Here is a 26,927-nt window from a genome sequence, read left to right as displayed (position 1 = left end):
ATGGCAGTGGGACAGAAGGTGGGGTTGCCAACTCCAGACAGAGCGGTGGCTGTCCGGGGCGGGAGGGGCCTCAGTGGGGCTTAGTGACAGGTCTCCAGGCCTTCCCTGGAGGCTGGCACCCGGCGGGCCGGCGCCAAGGCCTCCAGGGCTCGCCATCGTCCCGAGACCAGCCGCGAATGGCGGAGCATGCGCGGTCGGTCCCGTCGGCCGCTTTGGAAGGGCTCCGCTGGGGGAGGTGTAGCATGTTGACTACAACTCCCAGCATGCCACGGTGCGGGAGAGCGCGTAGCCGCCGCCCCGGGGCCGGAAGTGCCTTAGAGTTCCGGGAAGCCGTTGCCTGGCGACCGCAGTCATGCCGGTTTGGCTGCGCGAGTACACCTGGCGGCAGACGCCTTCCGTGGTCTACGTGGCCGTGCCCGGGCAGGACGAGCGGCGCCTCCGCGGCCGCCCCGACATCTTCTGCGCCGAGCAGTACCTGAAGGTAGGCGGGGGCGTCCCTGCCGGGATCCTCTGTCTTGGGAGGCGGCTTCGGCCCTAGACTCTATGGTATGCCATAGAGTCCGCCCTCCAGACCCGCGCGGGGAGATGGCCTCCGTTGCCAGCCTCCAGGCGGGGCCTGGGGATCCCCTGGAATTGGGGCTCCAGAGCCTTTCGCTGAGGTTCCTTCCCCAAGGCCTCCGGGTATTTCCCAACCCGCAGTCGCCCCAGCCCCCACCTGGAGGTTGACAGCCTTCTCTGATCCCTCCCCTCAGCACAGCCTTGTGAGGTAGGCTGGCTGCTTGCATTGGACTCGACTCCCTCCTCTCGCTGGCAGGTGAACGCGCCTCCCTTCCTCTTCGAAGCCTTCCTCTGGGCCCCCATCGATGAGGCTCGCAGCACCGCCCGCCTGGAGGATGGCTCCGTGTTCTTCACCCTGCAGAAGAAAGAAGCGGCCATGTGGGAAGCCCTCCTGGCTGACATGGGTGAGTGATCTGGAGAGCTGCAGCAGCCTTGAGAGGATCAACGCCTTCTTCTCGCACGTAGGCTCGGGGGGGGGGGCAGGACAGGGGACCCCTGCTAAGCAGTGCCTCATTGAACCTCTGCTGCAATGGCAGAGTAGCTGGAGTGGTAACCCTGCAGTGGAGTCAGGATCTTTGTGGCCAGGCATGTTGTTGAAATTCATTGCAGTGTCTGTGGGCAGTCTGGGCAGGCCTTGAGTGCAGGCAGAGGCATTGGCCCTAACTGGTGTGGCACATGAGAAAGTAGGCAATGGGATGCATCCATGTTTCTCTGCCAGCTGCTTTCAGTGCCCAGGGAAGACTCTGCACGTTGCTCTATGGCCTTGCTTCTTTATGATTCCCTGCCTTTTAGCACCCAAGCTGTGAGCACTGTGGCCCAATTGTGTTCTGTGGTCAGGCCTTAACTGCTCTGTCACAACCCAGGATGTTAAAATGGTTGTTTTTTTCCAGTTGACAAGGAAAAAATGCAGAGAATCCGGGAGGATGCTGTGCTTAAAGCCCACAAGAAGGCAAAAGAAGAAATGGATACCAATGCTGTTCAGAAACGAGAACGTTCCAAGTGTGCTCTGGAGGCCACAATGAAGGTAAAGTAAGAGCTCTGATTCTTTCCTTTTATCTGGAAATGAACAATGGCCAGTGGAAAGCCCAGCAGTTGCCACTGTGGTGTCTGTAGATACAGCCCTGGATTTTGGAGTCAAGAGGAGAGGAAAGGCTGGAGAGAGGCGAGGGTGGCCCTTGCTGGCATCCTGAAACCCCTGAAAGTGAGGCATATGAGCCAAGGAGTGGGTGTGCCTATGGCGTTCAGAAGCAGGGCACCTGCATGGGCATGCAGGGGTCAGCATGGGCCTGCAACCTTGGGCCTTCTCAGGCATGCTCTGTCCAGCTCATCTGGGAAGATATCAGTCAGGGAAAAGCTACTTGGCTGGTGTCTCTGAGCTCCAGTGGGGCCAGAAGAATTGTAAGAATTGCTCTGTAAAAGTCAGAAGTGGATGGTGAGGGACTGGAGTCATTTTAGGTCAGGCTTTGATGTCTCTGCAATTTAAAACAGCTTGAAGAAGCAGAAAGGAAAAGAATAGAAGAGCTGAAAGAAGAGGAGCGGAAAAAAGCCACAGAAGAGATTGAGAAGTGGAAGGAACAAAATGAAAAGCAAAATAAACTGCAAGAAAGGGACCCCTTTCTCTCGATTAAGAAAAGCCAAGACAGAAATGAAATCCAATCTTGGAGTAGAGGCACAGCCAAGACAGCAAGTGAAGCACAGGGAGGTGTGTGTGCGAGAACGCTCTCCCTTGTTCCTGTTACTCACATCCCCTTTTATTCCTTCACACTGGCTCTAGCTGTGTTTAACTCTCTACAAAGCCTTTTCCTTTCCTACTGATGTACCTGGTGGGGGAGTATATTTGTGTGCAGGAGACACCTGGGCCATGGCTGCCCACCTTCTTTGAGCTCAGATCTTGCCCTCACCAGGAGACAAAAAGCAAACCCTGGACAAATGCCAGTATTGACCAGACGGACAGAAAGCTTTCTTTCTGCTGGTGTGTGCAAGATCCAAGGGGTGGGTGCTTAAAAAAAAAGATGACCAGACTTTGAATGGTTTTCTCCCTTTAGGGAACTTTACCTATATGCAGAACTGAAAATCCCAAGAGAACAAGTCATAATATTCCCTGTGTACCCTTTGACAAATCTTTTGGGGTTCCCTGGCCTGCATCTTTGGGACTATGTTCCTTCCAGATGATCCTGGGATAGTAGTACCATGACATTCCAGATAATTATCTCAAAGGTAGGAGTGTAAATAGATACAGAGCTCCCAGAATATTAACTGTCTGAAGCCTGTTTCTACACCCATTCCAAAAGGGCTGAAGGAAAGAGGCAGTGACACACCTGAGCCCCGATTTCTTCCCTGTGAAGAGATACTTCTCCCGTGCACTGGAAAATAAAGTTGGTTGTGTGTGTTGTTAACTGTTGCAGCTGGACATTCCAGAAATATGTTTTCCGAGAAGTTAAAGGAAGAGTTGGTTCCTGCTCCACGGTGTGCTGGCAGCATACAGCTCCACTTCACTCCTCGTGTCTTCCCTACAGCTCTCAGGGAATCCAGGGTCAAAGAAGAGGAGGAGGTACACAGCACTGACCATTCCACTGTGGCTGCCAAAGAATGTTGATTATGAAATACTGCGAGGGTCCTGTTGCAGTGTTGGCACCTGCGGTCTTAAGATAAAATATGTACCTTCTGGGAGATGGAAACAGACCCCCAACACAGTCTAGCACTGCAATAGGAGCCAGGGTGTGTGGGGGGGTGGACCAGATCTAATACCCCAGGGCTCCCACCTGACCTTAACCAAACGCCTGGTAGAAGAGCCCTGCTTTGTAGGCCCTGCAGAACTCAGACTGTCCTGACAGGGCCCACAGCTTGTCCGGGAGCTCATTCCATCAGGGAGGGGTCAGGACCGAAAAGGCCCTGGCCCTGGTCGAGGCCAGATGCGCCTCCCAAGGCTCTGGGACCATCAGCAGGTTCATACCTGCAGAACGGAGTGCTCTGCAGGGGGCATAAGGAGGCAGGCGGTCCCCAAGGTAAGCAAAATGAAGACAGTAATAAGCCCTTCTTGATGTCCTTGGTGTATTTTCAACATCCGCCTGAGGTCCTCTTTTGTAGACCTGTGCCAAAACCAGACCCTCTCTCTTGGCCTTCTTTCAGTGGCTGCAGAAGCAAGCAGAGGCTCGGAGAGCAATAAATACGAGTCTTGCTGAGCTGGAGGATTTGTCTGAAGAGGAGAAGAACCCAGACTGGCTGAAGGACAAGGGCAAGTGAGTCTCTAGAGAAAGATGCAGGGAAATCTCTCACCAACTGAAGAAGGGGTGTGTGCTCTGGGGGGTGCAGTCCTGTACAGGCTGCTGCTATCTTTTCTTTGCTCCTGTGCAGGCATTGGTGTCTCTTCCAAGCCATGTGTTTTGTGAGCCAAACTAATCATACTGTGTGGTCTTCAGCTGCACTTGTCTCTTAATTTTTTTTTTTACTGGAAACTCAGTAATTAAACTATTCTGCATAACTGTGTTTTTATGTTTTTAGTAAGATGTTTGCCACAGGCAATTACCATGCTGCCGTGAATGCCTATAACTTGGCAATTCATATCAACAATCAGCTTCCTGTTCTCTACTTAAATCGAGCCGCTTGCCATTTGAGGCTAAGAAATCTACACAAGGCCCTTGAAGATTCCTCGAAGGTATTCCTCCCTGCATTTAGGTTTCCAACTAATTTGTCTGTTGCTTCACTTTGCCAAGCACACAGTTGGCTGAAAAGTGGGTGCAGCGTCTTCTGGCTGACAAATCTAGTGGTGGGAGAGGGGCCGTGTGTGGGGCTTGGTGTGTGGAAGGAGATGCACAGCTGGGGGTGGATGGGTGGATGAAATGACTGTGCCGTTGGTGAAAAGGGGCCTACCATGAAATGTCACCTGGGGCACCTTGCATGTTTCATTCTTCAAGGCCCTGGATTTGTTAACTCCACCTGTTCCAGACAACGCTAGTGCCAGAGTGAAAGCTCATGTCAGACGAGGGACAGCCTTCTGTGAGCTGGAACTGTATGCTGAAGGTAGGGAGAAGAGATGCTGTAAATGCTCCCTCCATTCATTGAGCTCATTGGTTCACTTCTGTTTGGAAATGTGAGGCTTCACTGGTCAGTGCTTAGCCTTTGGTTTGTTTTGGCATTCGTTCATTTATTTCCTCCCCCAGTGGGATTCTCCCCCCTCCCCACCAGCAGCAGGGCCGAGGGATTAAATTAAAATACATACTCTTTTTTCACAGTTGGCTTTTCAGTCATATTTTTGTGATATTTTCCCCAGAGGACATATTGAACAGTCTAGATTTCTCTCCTTTCTAATGGAGACTAATATCTCAGGTGGGGTAATTCCTGTTGGAAACCTGGGGGGGGGCTTTTAAAAGAAGTTGAAAGGTGAACTGTGTGTGCAGGAGTGTGCGGGAGAAAAGCCTTTAATCTCATGACATTTCAGAAATAGAGAGAACAGCAACCTGGCCCTGTTGCTGATGTTTGCATGCCATTTTAACTTTGCAAACGGGGAACTCATGGCACTGCCTTTGTTTCAAGCAGAAAAGAGCAACGCTCTTGGCTTGTGTTCTGGAGAGGAGAGTCTGCTCTTCCCAGTAGGGCTTGTGTGTCTGCCTTCAAGGTGCTGGTGTGGATGCACTTAAGGAGGTGAGGGTAACACAGACTGGGCAGGGGAGCTCAGAGGGTGTTGCATCTAGGCTGGTTGGCTCATGTGCCCCACCAGTGGGAAGCGAGCAACTTTGGGAAGCAAACCAGTTTATCTTTGCTCACATGCCCTACCAGTGTTTTTTGCTTTTTGGGCAAGGTGTTTGTGCCTTGTTGGTTTTCAAATCTGCATGTTGAATTCATGCACTAGGTCTGCAAGATTACATGGCTGCGCTGAAGATTGAGCCCACAAATAAAAGTATTGCAGAGGATGCCGAGAAGATTCGACGAAGAATCCAAGAAACAGAATGATTCTGATGAGCACCCCTGGTGTGAGGGAGCAGCTGGCGGCTGGAGGTCCGGTGAGTCAGCCCTAATGCTGCTCAACAGCAAGAAGGAGGTCACTCCTTCTGGAACAGTATTTTGGTACAGCTTTTGTGGAATAAAAGGTCAGATCTTTGCTTTTGCTCCTCATTGTAAGTAGTAATTATAAAGTGCACCATTTGAGTTTATTTTATAAAAAACATTTTCTTTGCATGAAATGCTTCCTTGAATAACATTAGAACATAATTTAATATTTTGTTAAATAAAGTAGAAAGCAACCTAACTTGGCTTAAGGCTATGTTTGTTTAAAAACTGATAAAATACTGTCTTGATAAAATGTCAGAATCCCTGGGATGATGAAGTTACAGGAGTGTACATCATTTCTGAATACGCAGCGTAGCAGTTAAGCAAAAGGATTAGAATTGAGAGCTGCCACTTTTGTAATCAATTGTTCAAATGGAAAAATCCATTCCCAATACAGTCAGCCAGAGAAGGATCTTGGGTGTATTTTAAGTGAAAATGTATGATTAAAATATAAAAATTGCCTTCTTAAAAACCTTCCAAAAAGGGGGTGGGGGGGAGGAAGGTAATTTCTGTTGGGCAGATTGATGTTTTATGGATAGAGCATTAATGTTTTGTTTTGTGAGGAGGGCTCAACCATGTGAGGGCCCCTGATGGTACTCTGCAGTGGTAGAGGCTCTGGTCTCTCACCGTGGTTCAGAAGCTAATGGTTGAGATAATTTTATATAAATGTAAATAAATACATATATTTACCACTATGACTAATTTAGTCTTACTGACATCGATTAGATTTATTTGCAAGTAAGAGGTGTCAATATTAGCATGTTAAATAAACAGCCAAACTAAAAAGGGGAACTTCTAATAGCTTTATTGTGTCGACCAGTAACTCAGAAGGCAGCGGCCCCTTCACAAAAGGTTCAGAAGATCTGGGTGGTCATACACTTTGCTTTTGTCTAGGCCAGTGTTAATACCGTTATGCTGTGTCTTGCCACAAGCAAATAAGTGATCAGTTAAGGAGTTATCCTTTGGGTAATATCGACAGGGGGCCATTGGTGTGGTGGGGGGCACAGCCCCATAGTCACTGGAGGTGGTCTTGTACAGCAGCAGCCGGGGCTTCGTCAGGCGAGTGCTGGTGGTGAGCACAGCCGGATCCAGCATGCAGGAGAAGACAGGGTTGCCGGGGCTGGCGCAGGGCAGGTGCCAGGAAGAGGCTGCTGCTCCCTCTGTGCTGCTGGGCCTCGGCAGAGCATCCACGGCCCCCTCCTGCTCCATGGCCCCCTCTTGCCTGCAAGAAAGAGAGTGAGGGGGACAGCCGGCCTGAGGGAGCTGCCTTCCCCCCTTCTCAGCCCCTCCCATGGGCTTCAGCAGCCGAGGGGGCAGGCAGGCTGGCTGGCTGGCCGGCCGGCTCCTTCCTGTCTTTCTCTGCCTTTGGGCCGCTTTCCTTCGCAGGCTGTTGCTAGGGCACGGCGTTGCCAGGGCGACTGCCTCAGCACCGCCCGTGGCCCCGCCTCCTCTGTTGCCTCAGCGGGTCTTCCGCCTGTGGCCCCGCCCTTTCCTGCCCGCGGCCTCCTGGGGCTGGTAGTCCGCCGGCGTATCGGCCTGCCGCGGGGCTGGCGGCGACAGGACTACGCTTCCCAGGGTGCGCCGGGAGGGTCGGAGGCGGCGCAGGCGCTCCGCCGCCCTTCCGGGTGCCTGTTTGTTGACTCCGCGGGCGGACGGAGGGAGGGAAGGTGGCGGCGGCGGCCGCGCAAGCCTCTTCCGCCGCCTCAGGTAAGCTGCGCCCGCCGCGGGTCCCTTGCGCAGGCCTCCGCCCCCCGGGAGGGAAGGAAGCCGACCGAAGGAGGGTGGGTGGGTGGGTTGGAGAAGGCGCCCCCTCCGGGCGGGGGCGGAGGCGGGGCGGGGGCCGGTGGCTGCCCCGGCGGCGTCACAGCGGGCTGCTCCCCCCTCCCTGTTTTGTATTGCTCCCAAGCTGGGCCTGAGTTCTGAGGGGCGTTTGGCTCTGCGGGAGGTCTGGGTTGTGCAGGCAGGCCGGCAGGCCGGCAGAGAGAGCTCCAGAGTCCTGCTCTTTTGCTGCTGGGAAGTTCTGCCTTGGAGGGATCGCAGCTTGACGTGCCACCCTTCAGGAGCCCCAAATGGCCTCACACTGCCTGGAGCTGCCCGCAGTGACACTGTCTGCTTTGTCTGATTTTGCTTTCAGTTTCTTACACCATGTCGGAGAACTCCAGTGACAGCGATTCTTCTTGTGGCTGGACCGTCATCAATCATGAGGTATACCCCTTTCTTTCCATGGCGGCGCTACTTTCTGCACCTTTATTGGTAAATTCTTGGGTTGAAAATGCCTTTGTTGCCAGTCACCAGCAGTTTTGTGCACGGCTCAGGGTGGCTGAGCTAGAGGTCCCTGGCTACTGTGATGGTTCCCTGCCCCCCTAGGATTCAAGGCAGTGCTGCCTCTTTCCCCCCAGGGCTCTGATGTGGAGGCCCTGGCCTCTGAAAATGAAGGGCTGAACAATCCTGCGGAGCTGGCTTCCAAAGAATCGGTGGCCCTCAGACCAGGCGAGCAGCAAGAGGAACTGGTGGCCTTGCAAGGTAAGAACTGGAGGGGGGTAGGTTGCCTCCCACCGACTAGGGTATTCAGATGAGAGGGCTTTCTTGCCAGAGTAGTGCACAGGAAAGAGCTGCAGCCCCGAGAGCCTGCTCTGCGTCATGGGGAAGAAAGTGATCTTCAGGCGGTTCCGCTGATGGGATGCTCTGATCATCTTTGGCTGTGTGTGGGGGGGGGGGTTGTATAAAACTCTGCCAGAAGGCCCCTGCTGCCAGTTTGGAAGGCAAAGAACTTGGCTCAGGGTGGGAATTAAAAGTTGCATAGCATCATAGAATCGGAGAAAGGTCATTCTGTGTAGCTGTCACTCGTGAGCTCAACAACCCAGCAGAAGATGAAAGGAGATAGATGTTCAGACAGCCCTCCGGGAAGAAATCTCATCAGCAGCCCTTCTGAGCATGAGCATCTTGCCGAGGGCCTGCCATTCTTGGACTCTGACTCTGGCCCTTTTGTGACGGGGTAATATTCTTTTGTTCCGATGGTCTCTGTGTTACAAAAGATTATTTACATCACAAAGCCAGTAAATTCCGAGGAATACTTTGCTGGTCAGTTGTAGAACACCTGGATTCAAGTCCAAGTGCACCTTAGAGATGAAGAAGATTTGGGAGTGGGGGTGGGGAATAAGCTTTTCAAAGTTAGCACTTATTTCCAAGGGAGCGTGGATTCTCTCTCTCCCCCCCCCCCCCCGTCTCCTGGACCTCAGTCTGGAAGGGTCACTGAGCCAGACTCGCTCTGAGGTGTTGCAAATCAAAAGGAAGTGGGTAGCTCTGGATTGGACATCTGTAGCTGGCTGGTGATAATATCGCATAATGAAAGACCTGAGAACCGTCATGAAAAAACCATCTCCCCAGAGGCACACAGCTAAGTTTCTGTGATGCTGCAGAGCTAATGGAGATACTGTAGAGAACATCTATCTCCATTCTTCTGCAGTAGGTGAGCATTGGCAGGCTGGTCAATGGTCTGATTAAACATTGTCGTATAATCAGTCTAGAGATTGCGGAGGTTACAGATGGGGAAATCCTGCTCTCTGCTGCCCTCCAGTGCCACTCGAGTTCACTGCTCTGCCTGGCTAGAATTTGCTGCCTCCTGAAGGCCCTTTTGTTGAGCGACAAATGGCAGCTGTTTGTTTGTTTGTTCCTCCTGCTTCTTTTTAAAATGGCTTGTAGGTTGCCCCTGGTTTCCCCAAGATAAAAGCCAAGAGAAGCATTTCAGGGAACTGCTCAAACCTAAAGGATCCCCCACCATACAAACACACCTGTACTAAATTTTATAACTCCTGCATTTCTTTTGCTCATGCTTGAAAACAACCTGAAAAAAATGTTAGAAAGTGTGCAGCTTCTTGCACGGTGATTTTGTGGGTTGCTCACACGCATCAAATATGCAAAGTGAGCAAAACTGTGTCAGTTTTTTACTCTGTCCTATTCAATTTTTGTCATAGTTGAAGTTGGTCACAACAATGCTTCATCTGTGGGAGATCAAAGTGGCCCCTCCACAGAGGCTGCCCTCCACTCAGCAGCGGAGGTAAGTCACGTAGGAAATGCGGCAGAGCTCTGAAGACTCCGGGCCCTGCTTGTGCGGATTTTTCTTAGGAGATAAAAACAAAACGCTGTCTTTTCTGAGCCAGGTGATTTTGCCCACTGCCTTCGCCTGTGTCATGGCAGTCCTTTTTCCTTTCTGCTCAGGGTGTGAGAGAGAACTTGCCAGAGGAAGGCTCTTGTGTGGGGGCAGTTAGTGATGATTCCGATATTGTTACCCTCGAGACGCCGAAGATTGAAGAAATCGGAAGCCCAGAAGAAGTATCCCTGGGGGAGGAGGAGGAGGAGGAAGTCGCCATCTCAGAAGATTTCAACATGGGCACTTCATCTAGCAGCCAGTATGCATTTTGTCGGCCAGAAGCAGGTACGCTCCTTGGGAAGCCTGGGCTGATAAGCTGGGGGGGAGACCTGCCAGGGGCCTCTTCTTCCTGGATGAGGAAAGGAGCTGGGGGTAGGAGGGGACCGGACTGCTCCCTCAAGCACAACACTGGGCCCCCCTCGAGTCAGGGGCTTTCCCTGAAGGGTGGTTCTGACTAGCAGACAAATGGACGTGAGAATATGAATTCCTGGGGCATCCGAGAGGAATGCCAGGGTAGGAATGTACAGAGGCCAATGAGAGAAAAAACCTCTTCACAGCAGTGGGGATGAAGGAGCAATGGAGCTCTCTTGCAGCTTATGGGGTCTCCTCTGCTGGTGGGAAGAAATCTGGCAGATTGGAGGGACTCCCTCCTTGAGCCATATCCTGGAGTTGGAGCTGGGGGTGAATGCATGCCCTGCCCAACCTGGGCCAACCCTCCTCCCTGCTGCCTGAGTTCCAGCTTCCTTTGCTGGCCTACAACCTCAGTGGAGAGCCTTCATTTGCTTATTACAGAAAGAACTATAGGTTTCAAAAGGACTCATTCCTGAGGCTTCTCCTCCTCTAAAATGCTGCATTGACTGTGTTTCTAGCCCCCACAGCAGTTGGGCTTCCTCAGCCTTCAGCTGTCTTTCATGCGGAATTTGCTCTTTGGTGTTTCTGCCCTCCCGAGTGGGCGAAAACAAACTAAGGCTGAAGAGCAGGATTCACGCTTGCTCAGGGACTTCCTACCTGCACAGAGCTGTGTGGAATGAGTGTCCCCTCTCTTCCTTGGTATTTCCGACTTCTGTTTCAGTGAACTGACAGGACAAGCAGAGGGCCCAGACATCCGAGTGTCAGATGAACTGGGGGTTGGGTCCAGGTTCTGGGATTCCCACCCCCCGTAGTCAGATCTGGCCTTGAAGTCTCTTCTTTCTGTTTCACACACCCAAGGCACGTGGCTGCAGCAGCTGCTGAGGAAGATCCCTGAGCGTGTGAGAGGCTGGGGGGAGCCACTGCGTGGGCAGCTAGCGGCTGGTGCCTTCCCCTTCCAAGGTGGCGTCTGCTAGTCGGGAGCGGCTTCTGGCTGCTGGTGCTGCGTGTGGCTGGCGGGCAGGTGGGGGGGGGGGAAACAAAGCAAGTCTGCAAGTTTGGGGGAGCTGAGCAGGCGCCATGCACTTCTGGAAGGTCCCCCCTCCCCCAGAGTACATGGCCATCATGGCTGGTAGAGCTGTCTTGCTCACGAGGGCAGATTAGAAATGGTCCAGCTCTCATTAATGCAGTACCCCCCCCCCCATGGTGCCAGCAGCCATCTGACTGTGTTTCGTGTTTGAAATGCTGCTCTCCCTCCCGACTTTGATTCCAAAGTGCTAGCAGTCAAGCGGCAAGCGCATGGAAAGCAGGCGGCAGGGAATCAATGAGGTGCAAACAGCACAACCAGACGTGCCCACACTACTGCACGCCCCTACCCCCCACATACACATGCACATATAATGGCCTGATGCTCCTTCCTGGGGGTGGGCAGGGCAGGCCCATCCTACCCCAAAGGACCGCTCTGTCCCCTGCAAAAGCCTGCCAGGCTCTGGAAAGGAGAAGCCGCCTGTGGGATGTGTGGTTGGCCTGGGAAGTCCGCTTGGGAGGTGGTGGGGCTGCAGGGCTGGCCACCAGACCCCCAGCACCTGGAAGCACCTGTCTGCTCTGTTCCAAGACAGGTGGGAGCTTCTGAAGCGGGCCTGGCATCTGCACAGGGCCTCCAAGGCAGGGGCCAGCGGATATGGGGAGGAAGAGATTGCATTGCACTCCAGCAATCCGTCAGGGTCCTGGGGGTGCCAGGGGCAGGAGGGGCCCCAGTCAGGCAGCAGGCCGGGGAGGTGGCCCAGCTATGTGCTTAGGTGCCTGCCTGTGTGATGGCTTGACATGAGTGATGAGTTTTGTGTTTTGCCCCTGAAGGGGAGGGGGTTGACCTGCTTCCCCGTGTGGCTTGTGTGGGCCTGCTCTTTCTTGCCCTGGGAGCTGCCTGAGGGGTTGCGAGTGTGTTGTGCCGGGTGCATGCTGTTGGTATGTGTGTGTGTGTGTGTGGGGGGGGAGGCAGGGAAGGCCTCCCACTCGGCTCTTGCCCCCACGGCTCCCAGCCCCACAGCGTTGAGGAGCAGCCCTGAAGTGATGGGTCATCATTGCCTTCCCAGAGCCCCTGATGGCTTCATGCAGGAGCGCCGAGCAGCTGTGCCTCCTTGTGCTTGCTTGTGCCATGGAAGGTGTCCACAGGCTTGTGGCGTGGCTTTTGTGGCCTGGGGGGGCGTGTTGTTGCAGTGCAGCAGAACGCCCCTTCCTCTGGTGCTCACGGACAGGGCTTGTGTTTTCTCTCCAGTCTTCCCGCCTCGTCTGAGTGGGGAAGAGTCGAGCAGTGATGAGACAAGCAACGCCTCCAGCCCCACCCTGCGGCGGCGGCGAGCCAAGAAGAGGCTGGTCTCCAGCTCTGAGTCAGAAGATGTGCCCCCCCACGAGCAAGAGCCAGAGCCCCTGCCGGAGCCCCCGCACAAACACCAGCTCAGCGGTGGCCTGAATCGGTGCATCATCCTCGCCTTGGTCATTGCGGTCAGCATGGGCTTTGGCCATTTTTATGGTGAGTGCCACCCACCCTGCGACTGGCCCTTGTGCGCCCGGCAGGGTTGGGGTGGGGGGCAGTGGGGGGGACCCAGAGAGGCAGACTGGCCCACTGGCTCCCTCCCTCTGGCTGCTGAGGTGGGGGAGGGTGCTTCTTTGGCCTGGCCTCACAAGCCCACCACATCCCAGATGCCTTTGGGGCTGGCAACGTAACAGAATCCCACCTGGCTTAGCAACATGGGCTAAGCTGGTGGGGAGGGGGGGCAGTGTGGACAAAATCGCTCCTGGCTTTCTCTGACCTGGAGCTGCAAACCATCTTACCCACGTCCCTTGCTCTGCTCCCAGGGCTTCCTGATGGAAAAAGGTCCTGAGTGTGGCCGTGCCTGGCAGACCTGGCTTTGCACCTCAGCTGCCCTGGCAGGCCTTCTTGGCGGGGCCGGGGTCTTCATTTTGACAATACACTAGAATGCATTGGGAAGCTATTTATTCACATAATTAGAGAAGAGCATCCGGATCCCTTGATCACTTTCGTTTGGGACAAAACCTATCCATAGCAGATGCAAGTGAGGGGGGGGGCCCTGCGCTGCAAACAGACCCTTCCCACCTCCCCTGCTGATGGAGCTGCCTTCTTCCCCACTTTTCTCATCAGATAAAAGAGAGACTTTTCCCTTTCAAGGTACAATTCAGATCCAGAAGCGCCAGCTGAAGGTGGAGAAGACACACGAAGATGAACTGAATGGCATGAAGGACCATCTTCTCCAGTGCCAGCAGGGGGGGGACTGTCAGGTGAGGATTGTGTGTCTGTCTGCTGGCCCCACAGGTGGGGGCCCAAGGTGGGAGCATTCGGGGCCTTGGTGGGGCAGGGCAGCTGAGCCCAGCCAAGGTCAGAGACCCCGTGGAAGTGATCCGTCCTTCTGCAGGCCATGCTGGCCCCAGATGTCTTGGCTGCAGCCTGCCTGAAGATGAAATTACCTCCAGGATAGGGAACAGAGAGGATCACTCTCTCAGCCTCTGTTCTTCCTCCGCCTTGCCCTAAGTGGGGGAGCAGACCCTCTCTCTCCCTTGGTGGGCCTTGGCTGCTTCCTGTGAGTGTGCGTTGCTCCTCCTCTGCGTCTGTTTTCTCTTCAACCCATGTTTACTTCCTTTTCAGTCGCTAAAGGAAGGTCTGGCAACGTGCTTGCTTTCAACGGAGATGGAAAAGAAATCCTTTGAGTCTCAGAAATGGAGCCTTGCTTCTGAAAACCAGCACCTGCGAGAATCGCTGGAGAGGGAGGAACATGCTCTGGCCATCCTGCAGGAGGAGCTGAGGAAGCTGAGAGAGCAAATCAGACACCTGGAGAACCTGAAAGGCCCCGGCCCTGATTCTGTGGTGACTGAGAACCTGCAGCTGAAGGCCCACCTGGATGAGGAGAAGCACCGGCGGCAGAGCTTTGTGCAGCAGAAGAAAGCGTTGTTCTCCGAGGCACAGATGTTGCGGCGAGAGCTGGATAAGGAGCGGCAGTTGACCGTTGCCCTCCGGCAGGAGCTGGACCAGCTGAGTGCCCAACAGGCAGGCCCTCGTGGGGCCCCGCAGGAGGAGGAGAGCCGGGAGATGGAAGTGCTGCGGGGGAGGCTGGAGGAGCTGGAGAAGAAGCTGAGCTTCGAGCAGCAGCGCTCTGACTTGTGGGAAAAGCTGTATGTGGAAGCCAAGGACCACGCGGAGAAACAAGCGCAGGCCGACAGGACCGGGAAGAGTGGAGCAAAGGGAGCCAGCAGCGGCAGAAAGAAGGTGAAAGCCAGCTTTTTGGGGTCGGTGAAAGAGACGTTTGATGCCATGAAGAATTCGACCAAGGAATTTGTAAGGCACCACAAAGAAAAAATTAAGCTGGCCAAAGAAGCTGTCAAGGAGAACTTGAGAAAGTTCTCTGACTCAGTCAAGTCCACCTTCAGGCACTTTAAGGACACCACAAAAAACATCTTTGAGGAACGGGAGAAGAGGCGGCCCGGGGACCAAAGAGGAGAGGCCACCCGCAAAGGGAAAGGGGGCCCCCACAAGCCAATGCCCTATCGGGCTCCCGGCAGCCAGAGAGAGTCGCGGGAGGGGAGGGGGGCCAAGGAGAGTCGTCCCACCCGAGAGCCTGGCAGGAAGCCCCACGCCGTCCTCAAGGGCTGTGCGGGCATTTTTGACTGTGCTCACCAGGAGTTCTTTAGCCTCTTCAACCGAGTCCTGGATCCCATCCGTGCCGATGAGTTTAATCAGTTGATACACAAATATCTGCAGCAGGAGGTGGGCAACTTCCGCCACTGGAGAGAACTGGACAGCTTCGTCAGTCAGTTTTTCCACAATGGGGTCTTCATCCATGACCAGATGCTCTTCACGGACTTTGTCAGTGACGTCAAGGATTATCTGGAAGACTTGCCAGAGTACCATCGGGACCAGGAAGACGGGGCCTTTGAGGACATGGACAGCTACATCTACACCTACTACTTCCATCACGATCTCTCGCCTCAGCAGGGGCCCAGGTGGGTACTGCAGCGGGGGGCCGAGGCCCACCCAGTAGCTGGGGCAGCCATGACCCTGGAAGGATAGTCCCCCAACTTCGCGGAGGCTCCAGCGGCCCTCTGCCTGCAGCTCTTGGCGAGGCTGGAAGCATGCTAGGACAGGGGGTGCTGCCCCAGGGGGGATGTGTGGCCCTGTCTGCCCTGACCCCGGGATGTGAGGGGCAGTCCTGCAGCTGTTGGTCCCTCCTATAGGGCTGTTGGGCAGGGGCAGCGATGCCTGTCTCTGGGGCTGGCTACTGGCCACCCTTGGCTGGTGGAAGAGGCCAGGCCGCTGGGGAGGTCCCAGGGAGCCTTCCTGTTCCAGTTGGCTTGCCCGTGGTTGACCATGAGGTTCCACGAACAGGCCTGACTACTGCTGTTCTTTCCTTCCAGCCACCCTCCAAGAAGAGCTTCCACCCAGCAGCAAGAAAGACCCTCCCCAAAGTACCAGCAGCGCCACAAAAAGGAAAGAGAAGGCAAGTGGCACAAACAGGGCCGTGCCAATGGCCGGCACATGGCCAGCATGGAGATTGAGTGGGGCCAGCTGCCGTTAGATCCCAAATACTGAGGCTACATCTGGGTGGCCAAGGGCAGTCTGCCTAGGGTGGGGTGGCAGCCCCCCCTCAGGACTCTCTGCCCCCCAAGGGCCAGTCGGGCTTGTCATTCTCTCCCTCAGCTGTGGCCTCGTGGCCTCACTGGGAAATCTTAATTGGGTTGCGTTTCTACAATTGCAATAAATAGGGGTACGCAGTAGCTCATGTGTGGGGGTGTGTGGAAATCAAGCTAATCGTGAATGCTAGAATGCAACCTTGATTCAGACCAAGTAATCGGGTGATGCGTGGAATTCATCTCATTCCTGTTCAGAATCAGTTTGGTCTCATAATTGTGTCCTTTGTTCCTGTGTTGGGGGGGGGGGATGCTGCTGTGCTTTCTGATCAGCCTCCTAACTTGCATTTGAAATTTCCTGCACATTTGGCAAACAGTAGAAGGAAAACAATAAAAGACGTGGTTGCTGAAGAGATGGAAGGGGCTTTTAATTACAAAAAGGGTCATCCGAAGCAGGCTGCCCACCTGCTCTAAAACTTGCTGTAGAGTAAGGAGTCCAAGTGACATAAGGGGGTGGGAGTGAGGATTTCCCGAAGTCAAGGCTTCTGTGCTCACATCCCATCCAAGCCTGTGCTGTCAGCTGGCCGTGGCCTGTCTCCTTTCGTAGACAAAAACGTGGCTTCCGGTTCGGCCTTGTGGCAGGTGGGTGTGGAAGAAGGTGGCGGCTTTGGTGTAGCCATGAGCAGCCAGAAAGGAGGAGAGGTCCTGGAAGTGGAAGAGGAGGGAGCACTGATAAGTCTGGCCTCTGTAGAAGGAAATAGGAGCCTTGTTTCCCCGAGGCCATGCAGACAGGAGGTGCAGAGCTCTCCCCCCCCCCCCCCCGTGACTCTTTCAGTTTCTGCCCAGCTTGACCCCTTTCAACGCTGGCAGCACTAGGGAAGGGTATGTAGTACCTTTTGCAGTTCCTTTACCTGCTCTAGGACATTGAAGAAGACCACATGGGTGGGCAGCGAGGTGGCGTTTGGAAGCTCCTCCCTGAGCCACTTCTGTGGGTCTGCATAAAACTGGTCTGCTTCATCCATGTACTCAGCGTTCCCTGTCAGGTCTGGGGGGCACTCCAGAAACCTCAGCGGGAGCTGGCAGTGAAGGTGGCTGTGGGGGGGGGGGAGACGGGGACAGAGGCCCATTTTTTGTGAGGGTCTTGAAAGATGGCATGGGGGAGGGAGCCTCCCCTCCCCCCCCCCCGCACCATCATAATAGTACAACTTTGGGCTCCTGCCAGAGGGTCAGTCAGGCAGTGGCTGCGTCTGGCGCCTGGCCCCTGTGGTCCCCAAAAGGCCTTGGTGGGGGTTAGAGTAGCTCCCTTGCCAGGCCACTCACCTGTAGTGTGGGGTGGAATGACAGGGCATCAGCACCAAGACAGAAGCCTGGCTGGGGGTTGGCTGGCACAGGCCTTGCAGGTACGCCATGACGTCGAGGGTGCCGCGCTGATGGACCAGCCCCGTGTAAAGTGCGGGGAGCAGGTTGGCGACCAGCAGGAAGGTGCAGGCAGCCCTCCTCCATCTGTTCAGCTGGCGAAGCGAGTGACCTGTGCAGAGAGGTGGTCTTCGAGGGACGACTGACAGATTCCGCTTCCCAGATCTCCCTGCCCAGGTGCCTTGTGGAAGCCTCTGGCCCCAGCAGCCTTTGGCTGGTTCTCTGGCCATGGAGCAACTCGCCTCTGCCTCAAAAACAGTCTGAACAGCTGAACCCCTTTGCTTGCTTCCCTCGGCGGAGAGAAAGATGGCTGAGGAGGGTCATAACTACAGGACTTACCACAAAACAGCATGCAGAACGGCAGCACAGGGTAGAGGAACCGGAACTCTTTGTGGCTCAGCATGCTGGAAGAGGAAGGGAGCCACTTAGAGAAGTGGTGGATGCCCCATACCAGCTGCCCCTTGGCCACGCCAGAGGGAAGCGCCTCTCTGCCCACTTCCCAGTGGAGCTGCAGGGCTGTCCTTCTGCCACCCTGCCCCAGGGAGGACAACAGCCAAGACAGTCTCGGGGCTGTTTCTGATGGTCTGTTGCTAAAGAGATGGCTTCCCTGCCTTTTGGCGCTCCCTGTGCCAGTAGACCCCCCTTCTCAAGGCACTGGCCAGGAGAGGGAATTTTCAGCACTGATACCTCAGCTCTCTCTAGCTGCATCGCAGGACAGAAGGCGGCGCACCTGTACACCGCCACGGTCCAAAGAATCACCACCAGGAAGATGCCGTGCCTGGCTGGGGCTCGGAAGCAGCCGTGGAGGAAGAAGGGCAGGTGGGGGCCCAGGATCACAGGCAAGCCCTGGGAGAAGTACCAGTGCCACGGGTGGGAGCCGTAGAAGGCAGCCAAGTTGTGCAGGACATTGAACTGCAAGAAGTTGAACTGAACCACGACCCACTGGAAGAAGGACGCGTGTCAGGTAAGACAGCATGGCCCCTTCCCCAGCAGATAGGAAACTCCTTTCCAGGGCAGACACCAAGGGGCCACTCCAGGCAGTGCCTGCCCTCCCCGACAAGAACTCACCTGACCAAAGAACAGGCGGTCCATTATGAGAGAACCTCCCAGTGTTACCAGCCTGGGGGAAGAGAAACCAGCTCAGGAAACAACCACTGCATGTCATTCTCGCCCTCACCCTCTCCTTGCTGCCTCCAGTCCAGTCCCTGCCCTCCCCACAAGAGGCTCTGCCTCCAGGCAGCCTGACTAGGCAACGTTCCCCCTTCCCCCAGTTCCCAGAAGCAGCTCTGGGCAGGCAGGGCCTGGGTGCTGCTGTGGCAGGAAATGCACCTCACCCCACGGGGAGGTAGGTGTGCAGGAGCAGGTGTTGCTTCCGGGGCTCTTTCCAAAGCTGATGGAGCATTAGGGGCATCCAGGGGATGAGGGCAGTTGGGCGCACGAGGCATGCCAGAGCCACCAGAGCCAAGTACTTCAGCCTGGGGGTAGGAGAGGAGCAGGTGAGCCCAGGACGCAGGATCCTGCTCTACAGACAGGCTGGCTGCCGCTGCATCAAGTCCCGCCCTGTTCAGCAGCACAGGACCACAAGCTTCATGCGCTAACAGCCCTCCTAACAGAGGGCAGGCTGGCAGGCAGGTGTTTGCTTCCCCCCTCCCCAGGCAGGATTCCCGCTCCAGGCCAGCATGCACCCCACCCCCTCTTCCCGACAACCTCCCTCAAAGAGCCTCTCCCATCAGCACCAGCTTGGAGGGGAAAGAACATCTCCAGGGGGCTCAAGGAAGCCCCCTTCCACTAGAGCCTGAGGACGGGGAAGTGGGGGATATCAGGACATGGGAGAGTGCCCTGTGTGTGTGTGTGTGGGGGGCTTCCCAGGCTTCCTCCTCTTCCCACTCACCTGCTTCCTGGCTGGCTGCCTTCCATGGGGTAGTAGGAGAGGGCCAAGGTACTAAGGACCGTTTCCATGGTGTTGGTCAGAGTTCTGGTACAGCAGAACCAGGTGAACCAAGAGCACAGCTGGCAGAAGCACTGCAAACAAAAGTGGCTGTGGGTGCCCATCTTTTATGGATTTAAGTTTATTTTTAAATTTTTACCCCACCACTCCCTAGAGGACTGGAGGCAGATTGCAAATGATTATATCATCTGTTAAGTCGTGTCCGACCCCCAGCGATTCTATAGGAAACTAATTGCCATGCGCCCCTGTCTCCGACTGCTTCTTTTAGTTGGTTCATGGTTTTGATCGTGTCGAGCCAGCGGATCCTTTGGCGACCATGTTTTCTTTTGCCACTGACCATGCCAAGCATTAATTGATTTTTCTAGCGAGGTTTAGCCGTAATATCTTCCCTTCTAATTACATAGTTGGTTTGCTCCTCTCTAAAACTATCTTGTCGTTATCTTTGGCTGTCCATGGTATTATCAGTTATTCAATCTAATATTGGTAAGTTGACCAAATTAATTATTTTAAAAAATCTATGGCTGCCTCATCTTCCATAAAGCATTGACGGACTACAGAGTGGGGGCCTAAAGGAGTCTTCGGAGGGACGGCCTGTGGGTGGGCTTTTTTTTGGACAGGGGGCCCAACTTCTGTTATTTCTGGCCGCCACCATGAGCCTGGTGGAACAGCTCAGTCTTGCAGGCCCTCAAGTCCGGCCCCTCTCTGCCGCAGCTTGGCTCTGGGGGCAAGAAGGCACAGCCCCCAGCAAGGCCTCTCTGGTCACTCACCACCCACTTGGCCGTCTCGCCATCCTCTAGGCGCTCTGCAAAGGAGTACAGCTTCACGTCTGCCAGCGCTGACAGGAGGGCCTGGGCCACCCGTGGGAGCCAGATCTGCAGGTGAGGGAGGGATACCACCCAGGCTGGCTGAACAGTTTCTAAACAAAGGTGTCTTTCAAGGGTGACAGAGCACCACCCCCACAGCTAACGTGCTTCCCCCTATTCCTTGAGGTGCCCCCCAAATTCAGATCTCTGGCAAAGCTGCCTGAGCCCCTCCTATAGCAGCCAGGCAACTCCGGTGGTTCCATGTCCTTTGGGTTGGACTCCCAAGAGCCCATTCTCATAGCTGGGAGACCCAGAGGCAACGGCAATCTGTTTAGGCAGGGGAGGGTCAAGCTCTGTGCCCACCAAAGGGTTTCTGCTTGGCCTGGCCAGGCTCACTGGAAAGTAGGGCGGTCTGCCCAGCATTGATGCTGCCCCAAGCTTCTTCTGAAAAGGCGGCCAACCAAGGCTAATGTCACCAGGGGCTGCCCACTCAGGCCACTGGACAGCTCCTCAACCCCGGCCAGAATGTGCCTCTTCAGAACAGCCCAAAGGATTGGCGGCAGCCAGGAGGGCAGTGAGAAGTTTTCCCTTACCAGCCAGAGGACGTCATCTCTGGACAAGAGGTGCAGCACTTGGTAGATGCTCGCAAAGAAGAGGGGGAAGAGGGAGCCCCTCAGCCCTGCCGTCCACTCCCAGGTCAAATAGCCGTAACTGGCAGCATTAAGGAGGCTGTGAAACTGCGGAAGCGGCTGGAGGGGAGACCGGGCCCCAGAGGAGGGCTGTCTCGGGGTCTCCTGCGCTGTGGCTCTTTGCTGCTGCTGCTGCTGCTGCTAGGGATCCCCCCCCCCGCCTCCCTCGGAGTCCCACTCTCTTGCTCCTTGCCAGGCATCAGGCCCCGTGGTCCAGCTGGGGGGGGGGGGGGGAGAAGGGCGGGAGCCCCTCGGCAGCCCCGCAGGGAAGGATACCGGAAGACCAGGCGGTGGGCGACCTCGAGCGCCTGCCAGTACTCGTCCGGGACGAAGCTGGTCCGCACCAGGAGGCAGTTGAGCAGCCGCAGCGACACGGCCAGGCCGATCCGCCCCGCAGCCCCGCCCGACCACGCCGCCGCCGCCGCCGCTGCAAGGAGGCCCCGCTCAGCTCAGCTCAGCTCAGCTCAGCTCAGCAGCCCAAGCCCCGGGCCCAGCCGCCCCCCCCCTCGCCCCCATCACTCACCGGAGCCCCGCCCGGGGGCGGGCCTGCAGGGCTCCGATTTCCGCTTCCGCACGCTCCCCGCTCCGCCGCCCGGCCCGCTCTCCATGGCAACGACGCCCGCCGGGTCTCGACCCCCTCCGCGCGGCCCTCGCTTCCGGGATGGGCGGGGCGCGCGGCTCGAAACGCCTTTTGGCCCCTCCGCGCCGCCGTCTCCAGGAAGTCCCGCCTCCAGGCGCCGGAAGTGTTCACCCTAGGCTCGCGGAGATGCGTCCGGGTCTCCATCTACAGGAGCCCCTGCGGGAGGCCGGCCCCCACCCTCCCCCGCCGCCCCCAGGGAGGGAGACGCCGAGGCCTGGACCCCGGCGAGGGACCGGGAGGCCCGCCAGGGATGGGCCCGAGGCCGCCGGGAGAGACGCGCCGGTCGCCTTTCGCCGCAAGGTCTGGGGCGGGCGGGCGGGCAGGGAGGGCTGGGGGGCCCTTGGGTGGACCTCGCTGGCAGAGGGGGTCGTGGTGGCCGCTGGAATGAGCTGCTTTAAAGGGGATTCATGGGGGATTCGTCTCTCAATGGAGCCAGACGTGCCCTAATGACTTTGGGTCACAATGGGGTGGGCCGGGAGTCTCATCTGCCACGGCTTCTCTTGTGTCGTCTGGTGACCAGCGGTAATGTTGGGGCGGCAATCCCGCTGGTGGACTGCTGTCTTTTCAACAGACTGCTTCCTTCCTTGGAGAATGCATTGCAGTATCTGTTTTTACTGTGCTGCTAGGCAGGCACAACAAAAAAGGCCTGAGTTTTTACCCTGAATAAAATAAAATTAATTACCATAAGCATGTTGACCTCTTTCTTCCCTACCCAGTATCCATCATTTGCTTTGTTGCATTCCCAGAATCGAATTATACCTCCTGAAACCCTTACCTAGCCCTATTATATAGTAATAACAATAATTGGGTGCTGTCAATTGATTTGGGTCTGCGATTCTCCTGTTATGGCTAGAAACCATTGATGGACTAATCATGAATCTGGCACCCCTTTAAAGCAGTTTACTCCAGTGGCCATCATGACCTCCTCTGCCAATGAGAACCACCTTTTAATTACTCTCTCTGTAAAGTGGTATTTCCTTTTGTCTGGCCTGAACCTACTGCTCATCAGCTTTGAGTTTTAATCTTTTGGGAGAGGGAAAATGATCTCATTCTTCCCTGTTTGGTCTCTATGAAGAAATGACAACACAGGTGAGACCCCCAAAGCCATAACTTAGTTTTCCCAATTCATTGTTAATACTTTATTATAGGAATTTGTGCAAAATGGGAAATCAAACCCAGTTCTCTGGATTAGAGGCCGCTGCTTTTAACTAGCACACCATGCTGGCTCTTAAGGAAGGTTCCTGTGATCTGCAGTATGGTTCTTAGCTCTGGGTTGTGGAATAACTGGCGATTTTGGGGGTGGTGCCAACTCAGTGGGGCACTCATAATGGGAGAGAACTTGGCCTCCGGGAGGGGGAAGGAATTATTTTATCATCTACTGCTATCATTGTGAAGATATGTTTATCCGGTTTGTATTGTATTTTATTGTGTGGACTGCCATGAAAAGCAGCGGTATATCAATAAATAAATAATAGGGAATAGATCTGAGTGCCAGTGTGGGGTAATGGTTAGAAACATCGTATAAGTGTCTGGGAGCCCCAGGTTCGAATCCCCACCCATGCCACAGAAGCTGCCTTGGTGACCTTGGGCATGCAGGGAACTTGACCAGTTTGTGTGTAAAACAAGATCTCATCTTTTAAAATATATATCTGAAATCCCACTCTGTTTTTTTAAAGTAATTTTTGATTTCCTATCTTTTCTGCAAAGGATAGAGGAAAAACTTAACCTCAAGTGGACTTTGGAAGGCCATCAGCTGGGGGTGGTCTCAGTGGACATCAGCCACACCGGAACCATCGCAGCTTCCAGCTCTCTGGATGCCCACATTAAAATTAAGGGGCACGGGCAAGCAGGTCAAGTCCATCTACCCCGGACCCGGTAAGGGCCTTGGTTTGGCAGTTTGACACCTTTCTCAGGGGGGGGTGTGTGTGTGCAAGATTTCAATCCACAAACAATTTTGGGGGGAGAGGGGGAAGCTGAGAGGCCCAGGTTTGTAGACTTTTTAGGGGCTGCTCTGACTTGCTGCCATGAATTACTGGTGTAGCAGAGATTGAGTCCAGGGGCACCTTGAAGATCAAGTGTCCCCTTTTGGGTGTGTGAGCCATTGGCCTGTTTCAACATGGTTTCTCTCGCTTTCTTAAAATTGCTCTTTCGTTTGCCACGGGGGAGGTGACCAGGCCAGGCCGGAAGGATCTGACCCCATGCCTTGTCCTCTTTTTCCGCAGTCGACGCCTGGTTGCTGGCCTTCTCCCCTGACTCCCAGTATGTTGCCACAGGGAGCCACATAGGAAAAGTCAATATTTTTGGTGTGGAGACTGGAAAGAAGGAATACTCCCTGGACACCTGAGGGAAATTTATCCTTAGGATTGCACATGTAAGAATCCTGGTTTGGGCACTTCTTGTGTACAAAGTTGTGTGTGTGGCCTTTTCTTTAACACCCCCCCACACTACTGCTACAGTTTAGTTTGCCCAACACCCTGGGCTTACAAAGTGTTTCCAGAGAGAGGTCATTGGCACCTAGATCTCTCTTTTGGGAACCAAAATTATTTGAGAACCAGAGTGGTTAGCCTATAGTGATGCTCTGTCTTCTTGGTGCTTAGGGGGTCCACAGTGGGAGGGCTCCTGGCATTCGGGCCCTGCTGGTGGACCTCCTGATGGCCCCTTTGACGCTGTGTTTGGAGCACCAGTAGTGAGAGCCAGTTTGGTGTAGTGGTTAGGACTGCGGACTTCTAATCTGGCATGCCAGGTTCGAATCTGCGCTCCCCCACATGCAACCAGCTGGGTGACATTGGGCTCGCCACGGCACTGATAAAACTGTTCTGACCGGGCAGTGATATCAGCGCTCTCTCAGCCTCACCCACCTCACAGGGTGACTGTTGTGGTGAGAGGAATGGGAAGGCAACTGTTAAGCCGCTTTGAGCCTTCTTCGGGTAGGGAAAAGCAGCTTATAAGAACCAACTCTTCTTTTTCTTCTTTACATGTGTGTTTTAAACAGAAGATTTATCAGTGTAACTGTTGTGAACTGTCAGCCCCTTCCTGCCGCTGATCTTCTGTTCCTTTCCTGAAACTCACAGGTCTGGGGCATGTAGTACAACGGAAACGGATCCAAAATTGTTTCGGTGGGCGACGACCAGGAAATCCACATTTACGACTATCCGATTTGAGCCCTGGCCTGGTTGGACTTTGAAGGCGGCTTTTGTAAGGAAACATTGCCAGGTTCTTGCTGCGTCGACTTAAATGACTTAGGCACTCAAACAGCAAATGGGCAGGCAGAAAATGGCTGTAAAACCACCATGCAGAAATTCATTCTACGTGTGTAAAAACACACTGCAGCCGGTTTTGTATCCTAAATTTTGAAGGTGTGCTTTTCCTTTGTGCTTCAGTGTAGTGGTTGGCCACGGTGAGCTTTTCGTCAACAGAATAAAAACGCATTCTTTTTTTTCACCAGGGGTCCCCAACATAGCGCCCGTGGGCACTGTGTTGCTGACCCCTTTTCTGGCACCCAAGTGCTTTAGAAAGTGGTCACGGCCAGGAGGTTTCAGGGTACTGATTGGCCACTGGGGATTTGATTGACTGTAGAGATTTTTAAAGCATTGCTTTGGCAGCAGCTATCCCCACAACACAAGGGTTGTCACCATGCATCAGTGCGTAGAGAAGCCGGAGCAGCCATTTAGTGGCTGGCTCCGCCTTCTGCAGCAGCCATTTTGTGACAGAGTTCCAATGGTGCCCACCTTCCAGAGCAATAATATGCAAGTGAACCCTGCCTCTCTCTCTTCCCACAAGATGGGTCGGGTGGGGCTGTGGAGAGGCTAAAGAGATGGATGGATGATGGTCAACCACCTGGATAGCAGTCTTGGGGCAGGGGTGATGTTAATGGGGGGGGGGTGTTAGCCTGGGGGGCTGTCTAAGACTGTGTTATGGACTAAAGACTCAATTTCCTTTTTTTTCTGGGCCTTGCTCCAAGTGTGGGAATCTTGCCATTCAAGACTCTCAAGGGCTCGAGGAGGAAGTGGTTGATGGACTGGCATCCAAGATGACAAGAAGATCCTCTTAAGTTCGGCTCTTTGCATTGCAGCTTGAGTGTGGAAGATGCTACATGCAGGCACAGCTTCCTCAGTGGTGTCCCCTCAATTTTAGAATACATCAACTTTAAAGATGGTCTCAGGCCTACCGGACCCCTGTAACTAAGCCAAAAGTTTAGTTTTACCCAGCCTATTATGTCTGTACTTATTTTTCTGTAAATGTACACTGTTTTAAGCTGGTTTTACAGTTTTTTTCCTTGGAGTATTGTATCATTAAATATATATTTCCTTTCCTTGTGTGTTTTGTTTCTGTAACTTGGGTATGAGAGTAGTATAGTGTTTAATGTTCATCAGCATATTATTTTTAAAGGGGTTCAAGTGGGAAAACTGGTACAACAGCAAATATATAGACCACACAAAATCAAAGATCTACAAAGTTTCTAACAAATATTGAATCAACCAAGAATCTCACTGCATTAGTGGGGCTAATTGTCAAAAGACTTCAAATAGCCTAGAACTTAAAGGCAACTCTCAAATGACCTCAGGTAACCCAGTGACCTCACATTGACCCCAGTTAATTGGATAATTAGCCCAGTGACCTCAAGTTGACCCCAGTTAATTGGATAATTAGCCAATTGACCTCAAGTTGACCCCATGACCCCAAGTTGAACTCAGAACTCAGAGAAAAATTTTCTCAAGCTTTGCCAAGTGACCTCAAGTAACCCCATGACCTCAAGTTGACCCCAGTTAATTGGATAATTAGCCAATTGACCTCAAGTTGACCCCATGACCACAAGTTGACCCCAGAACTCAGAGAAAATTTTTCTCAAGCTTTGCCAAGTGACCTCAAGTAACCCCATGACCTCAAGTTGACCCCAGTTAATTGGATAATTAGCCAATTGACCTCAGGTTGACCCCATGACCCCAAGTTGACCCCAGAACTCAGAGAAAAATTTTCTCAAGCTTTGCCAAGTGACCTCAAGTAACCCCATGACCTCAAGTTGACCCCAGTTAATTGGATAATTAGCCAATTGACCTCAAGTTGACCCCATGACCTCAAGTTGACCCCAGAACTCAAAGAGAATTTTTCTCAAGCTTTGCCAAGTGACCTCAAGTAACCCCATGACCTCAAGTTGACCCCAGTTAATTGGATAATTAGCCAATTGACCTCAAGTTGACCCCATGACCTCAAGTTGACCCCAGAACTCAAAGAAAATTTTTTCTCAAGCTTTGCCAAGTGACCTCAAGTAACCCCATGACCTCAAGTTGACCCCAGTTAATTGGATAATTAGCCAATTGACCTCAAGTTGACCCCATGACCTCAAGTTGACCCCAGAACTCAGAGAAAATTTTTCCCAGGCTTTGTCAAGTGACATCAAGTAACCCCATGACCTCAAGTTGACCCCAGTTAATTGGATAATTAGCCCAGTGACCTCAGGTTGACCCCAGTTAATTGGATAATTAGCCCAGTGACCTCATGTTGACCCCAGTTAATTGGATAATTAGCCCAGTGGCCTCAAGTTGACCCCGGGGGCCTCATGTAGCCTTGCTATTGCCAATATAAAACACCTGTTATTTGTGGCCTTGTGTGAAGATGCTTGTGTTACTGTAACTTATTTGGCAAAGTCTCCAGGTAGTGAGGAGCATATTTAAGGGCATTAGGGGGTGCTCTG

General features: G+C 53.9%; 4 protein-coding genes across 9 annotated transcripts; 2 read left to right on the top strand and 2 right to left on the bottom strand.

Moving 5' to 3' along the window:
- The first annotated feature begins 67 nt into the window (after positions 1-67).
- Positions 68-6,946, top strand: DNAAF4 (dynein axonemal assembly factor 4). Its single transcript, XM_077317609.1, has 9 exons — positions 68-481; positions 815-962; positions 1,449-1,582; positions 2,047-2,260; positions 2,964-3,109; positions 3,688-3,797; positions 4,060-4,213; positions 4,473-4,578; positions 5,408-6,946. Exons 1-9 carry the CDS (start codon positions 353-355, stop codon positions 5,506-5,508), a joined length of 1,242 nt encoding a protein of 413 aa, XP_077173724.1. The 5' UTR covers positions 68-352; the 3' UTR covers positions 5,509-6,946.
- On the bottom strand, positions 6,448-6,813 carry PIERCE2 (piercer of microtubule wall 2). Its single transcript, XM_077318221.1, has one exon. It carries the CDS (start codon positions 6,811-6,813, stop codon positions 6,448-6,450), a length of 366 nt encoding a protein of 121 aa, XP_077174336.1.
- Positions 6,947-7,148: 202 nt separating the features above from the next.
- CCPG1 (cell cycle progression 1) lies at positions 7,149-25,547 on the top strand. 4 transcript variants are annotated; one of them, XM_077317603.1, is made up of 13 exons: positions 7,149-7,311; positions 7,739-7,809; positions 8,004-8,127; positions 9,579-9,661; positions 9,823-10,039; positions 12,378-12,632; positions 13,290-13,399; positions 13,764-15,115; positions 15,527-18,119; positions 22,943-23,110; positions 23,458-23,606; positions 24,307-24,430; positions 25,197-25,547. In XM_077317603.1, the coding sequence occupies exons 2-9, from the start codon at positions 7,750-7,752 to the stop codon at positions 15,699-15,701; spliced, it is 2,376 nt and encodes a 791-aa protein (XP_077173718.1). In that variant the 5' UTR covers positions 7,149-7,311; positions 7,739-7,749; the 3' UTR covers positions 15,702-18,119; positions 22,943-23,110; positions 23,458-23,606; positions 24,307-24,430; positions 25,197-25,547. The 4 variants fall into 4 exon arrangements, with proteins under 4 accessions (XP_077173718.1, XP_077173716.1, XP_077173717.1 ...); XM_077317601.1 differs by having other exon boundaries at positions 13,263-13,399; positions 22,948-23,110; XM_077317602.1 differs by having other exon boundaries at positions 13,263-13,399; positions 22,943-23,085.
- On the bottom strand, positions 16,143-21,545 carry PIGB (phosphatidylinositol glycan anchor biosynthesis class B). Of its 3 annotated transcripts, XM_077317604.1 has the most exons (12): positions 21,119-21,346; positions 20,872-21,022; positions 20,500-20,617; positions 19,871-19,975; positions 19,047-19,177; positions 18,490-18,630; positions 18,224-18,275; positions 17,886-18,097; positions 17,495-17,559; positions 17,060-17,267; positions 16,651-16,831; positions 16,143-16,444 (listed from the first exon to the last, which is right to left on the bottom strand). In XM_077317604.1, the coding sequence occupies exons 1-12, from the start codon at positions 21,201-21,203 to the stop codon at positions 16,316-16,318; spliced, it is 1,578 nt and encodes a 525-aa protein (XP_077173719.1). In that variant the 5' UTR covers positions 21,204-21,346; the 3' UTR covers positions 16,143-16,315. The 3 variants fall into 3 exon arrangements, with proteins under 3 accessions (XP_077173719.1, XP_077173722.1, XP_077173721.1); XM_077317607.1 differs by lacking the exon at positions 19,871-19,975 and having other exon boundaries at positions 21,119-21,294; XM_077317606.1 differs by lacking the exons at positions 20,500-20,617; positions 20,872-21,022 and having other exon boundaries at positions 21,119-21,545.
- Positions 25,548-26,927: the final 1,380 nt, after the last annotated feature.

The sequence above is a fragment of the Paroedura picta genome, chromosome 18, assembly GCF_049243985.1.
Source record: "Paroedura picta isolate Pp20150507F chromosome 18, Ppicta_v3.0, whole genome shotgun sequence".
Classification (NCBI taxonomy): domain Eukaryota; kingdom Metazoa; phylum Chordata; class Lepidosauria; order Squamata; family Gekkonidae; genus Paroedura; species Paroedura picta.
Note: the sequence above shows the minus strand (reverse complement) of the source record. Positions and strands in the feature narration are given on the sequence as shown.

Bases quoted from the DNA above. Each gene is read 5' to 3' on its own strand.
- DNAAF4 (XM_077317609.1), top strand. From the start codon at position 353: ATGCCGGTTTGGCTGCGCGAGTACACCTGGCGGCAGACGCCTTCCGTG. The intron at 482-814 runs GTAGGCGGGGGC...TCTCGCTGGCAG, and splicing joins GCGCCGAGCAGTACCTGAAG to GTGAACGCGCCTCCCTTCCT. The intron at 3,110-3,687 runs GTACACAGCACT...GCCTTCTTTCAG, and splicing joins GGGTCAAAGAAGAGGAGGAG to TGGCTGCAGAAGCAAGCAGA.
- PIERCE2 (XM_077318221.1), bottom strand. From the start codon at position 6,813: ATGGAGCAGGAGGGGGCCGTGGATGCTCTGCCGAGGCCCAGCAGCACA.
- CCPG1 (XM_077317601.1), top strand. From the start codon at position 7,750: ATGTCGGAGAACTCCAGTGACAGCGATTCTTCTTGTGGCTGGACCGTC. The intron at 9,662-9,822 runs GTAAGTCACGTA...CTTTCTGCTCAG, and splicing joins CCCTCCACTCAGCAGCGGAG to GGTGTGAGAGAGAACTTGCC. The intron at 15,116-15,526 runs GTGGGTACTGCA...CTTTCCTTCCAG, and splicing joins TCGCCTCAGCAGGGGCCCAG to CCACCCTCCAAGAAGAGCTT.
- PIGB (XM_077317604.1), bottom strand. From the start codon at position 21,203: ATGGAGAGCGGGCCGGGCGGCGGAGCGGGGAGCGTGCGGAAGCGGAAA. The intron at 20,618-20,871 runs GTATCCTTCCCT...TAATGCTGCCAG, and splicing joins GCCCACCGCCTGGTCTTCCG to TTACGGCTATTTGACCTGGG. The intron at 17,268-17,494 runs GTAAGTCCTGTA...CTCTCTGCACAG, and splicing joins GTTCTGCATGCTGTTTTGTG to GTCACTCGCTTCGCCAGCTG.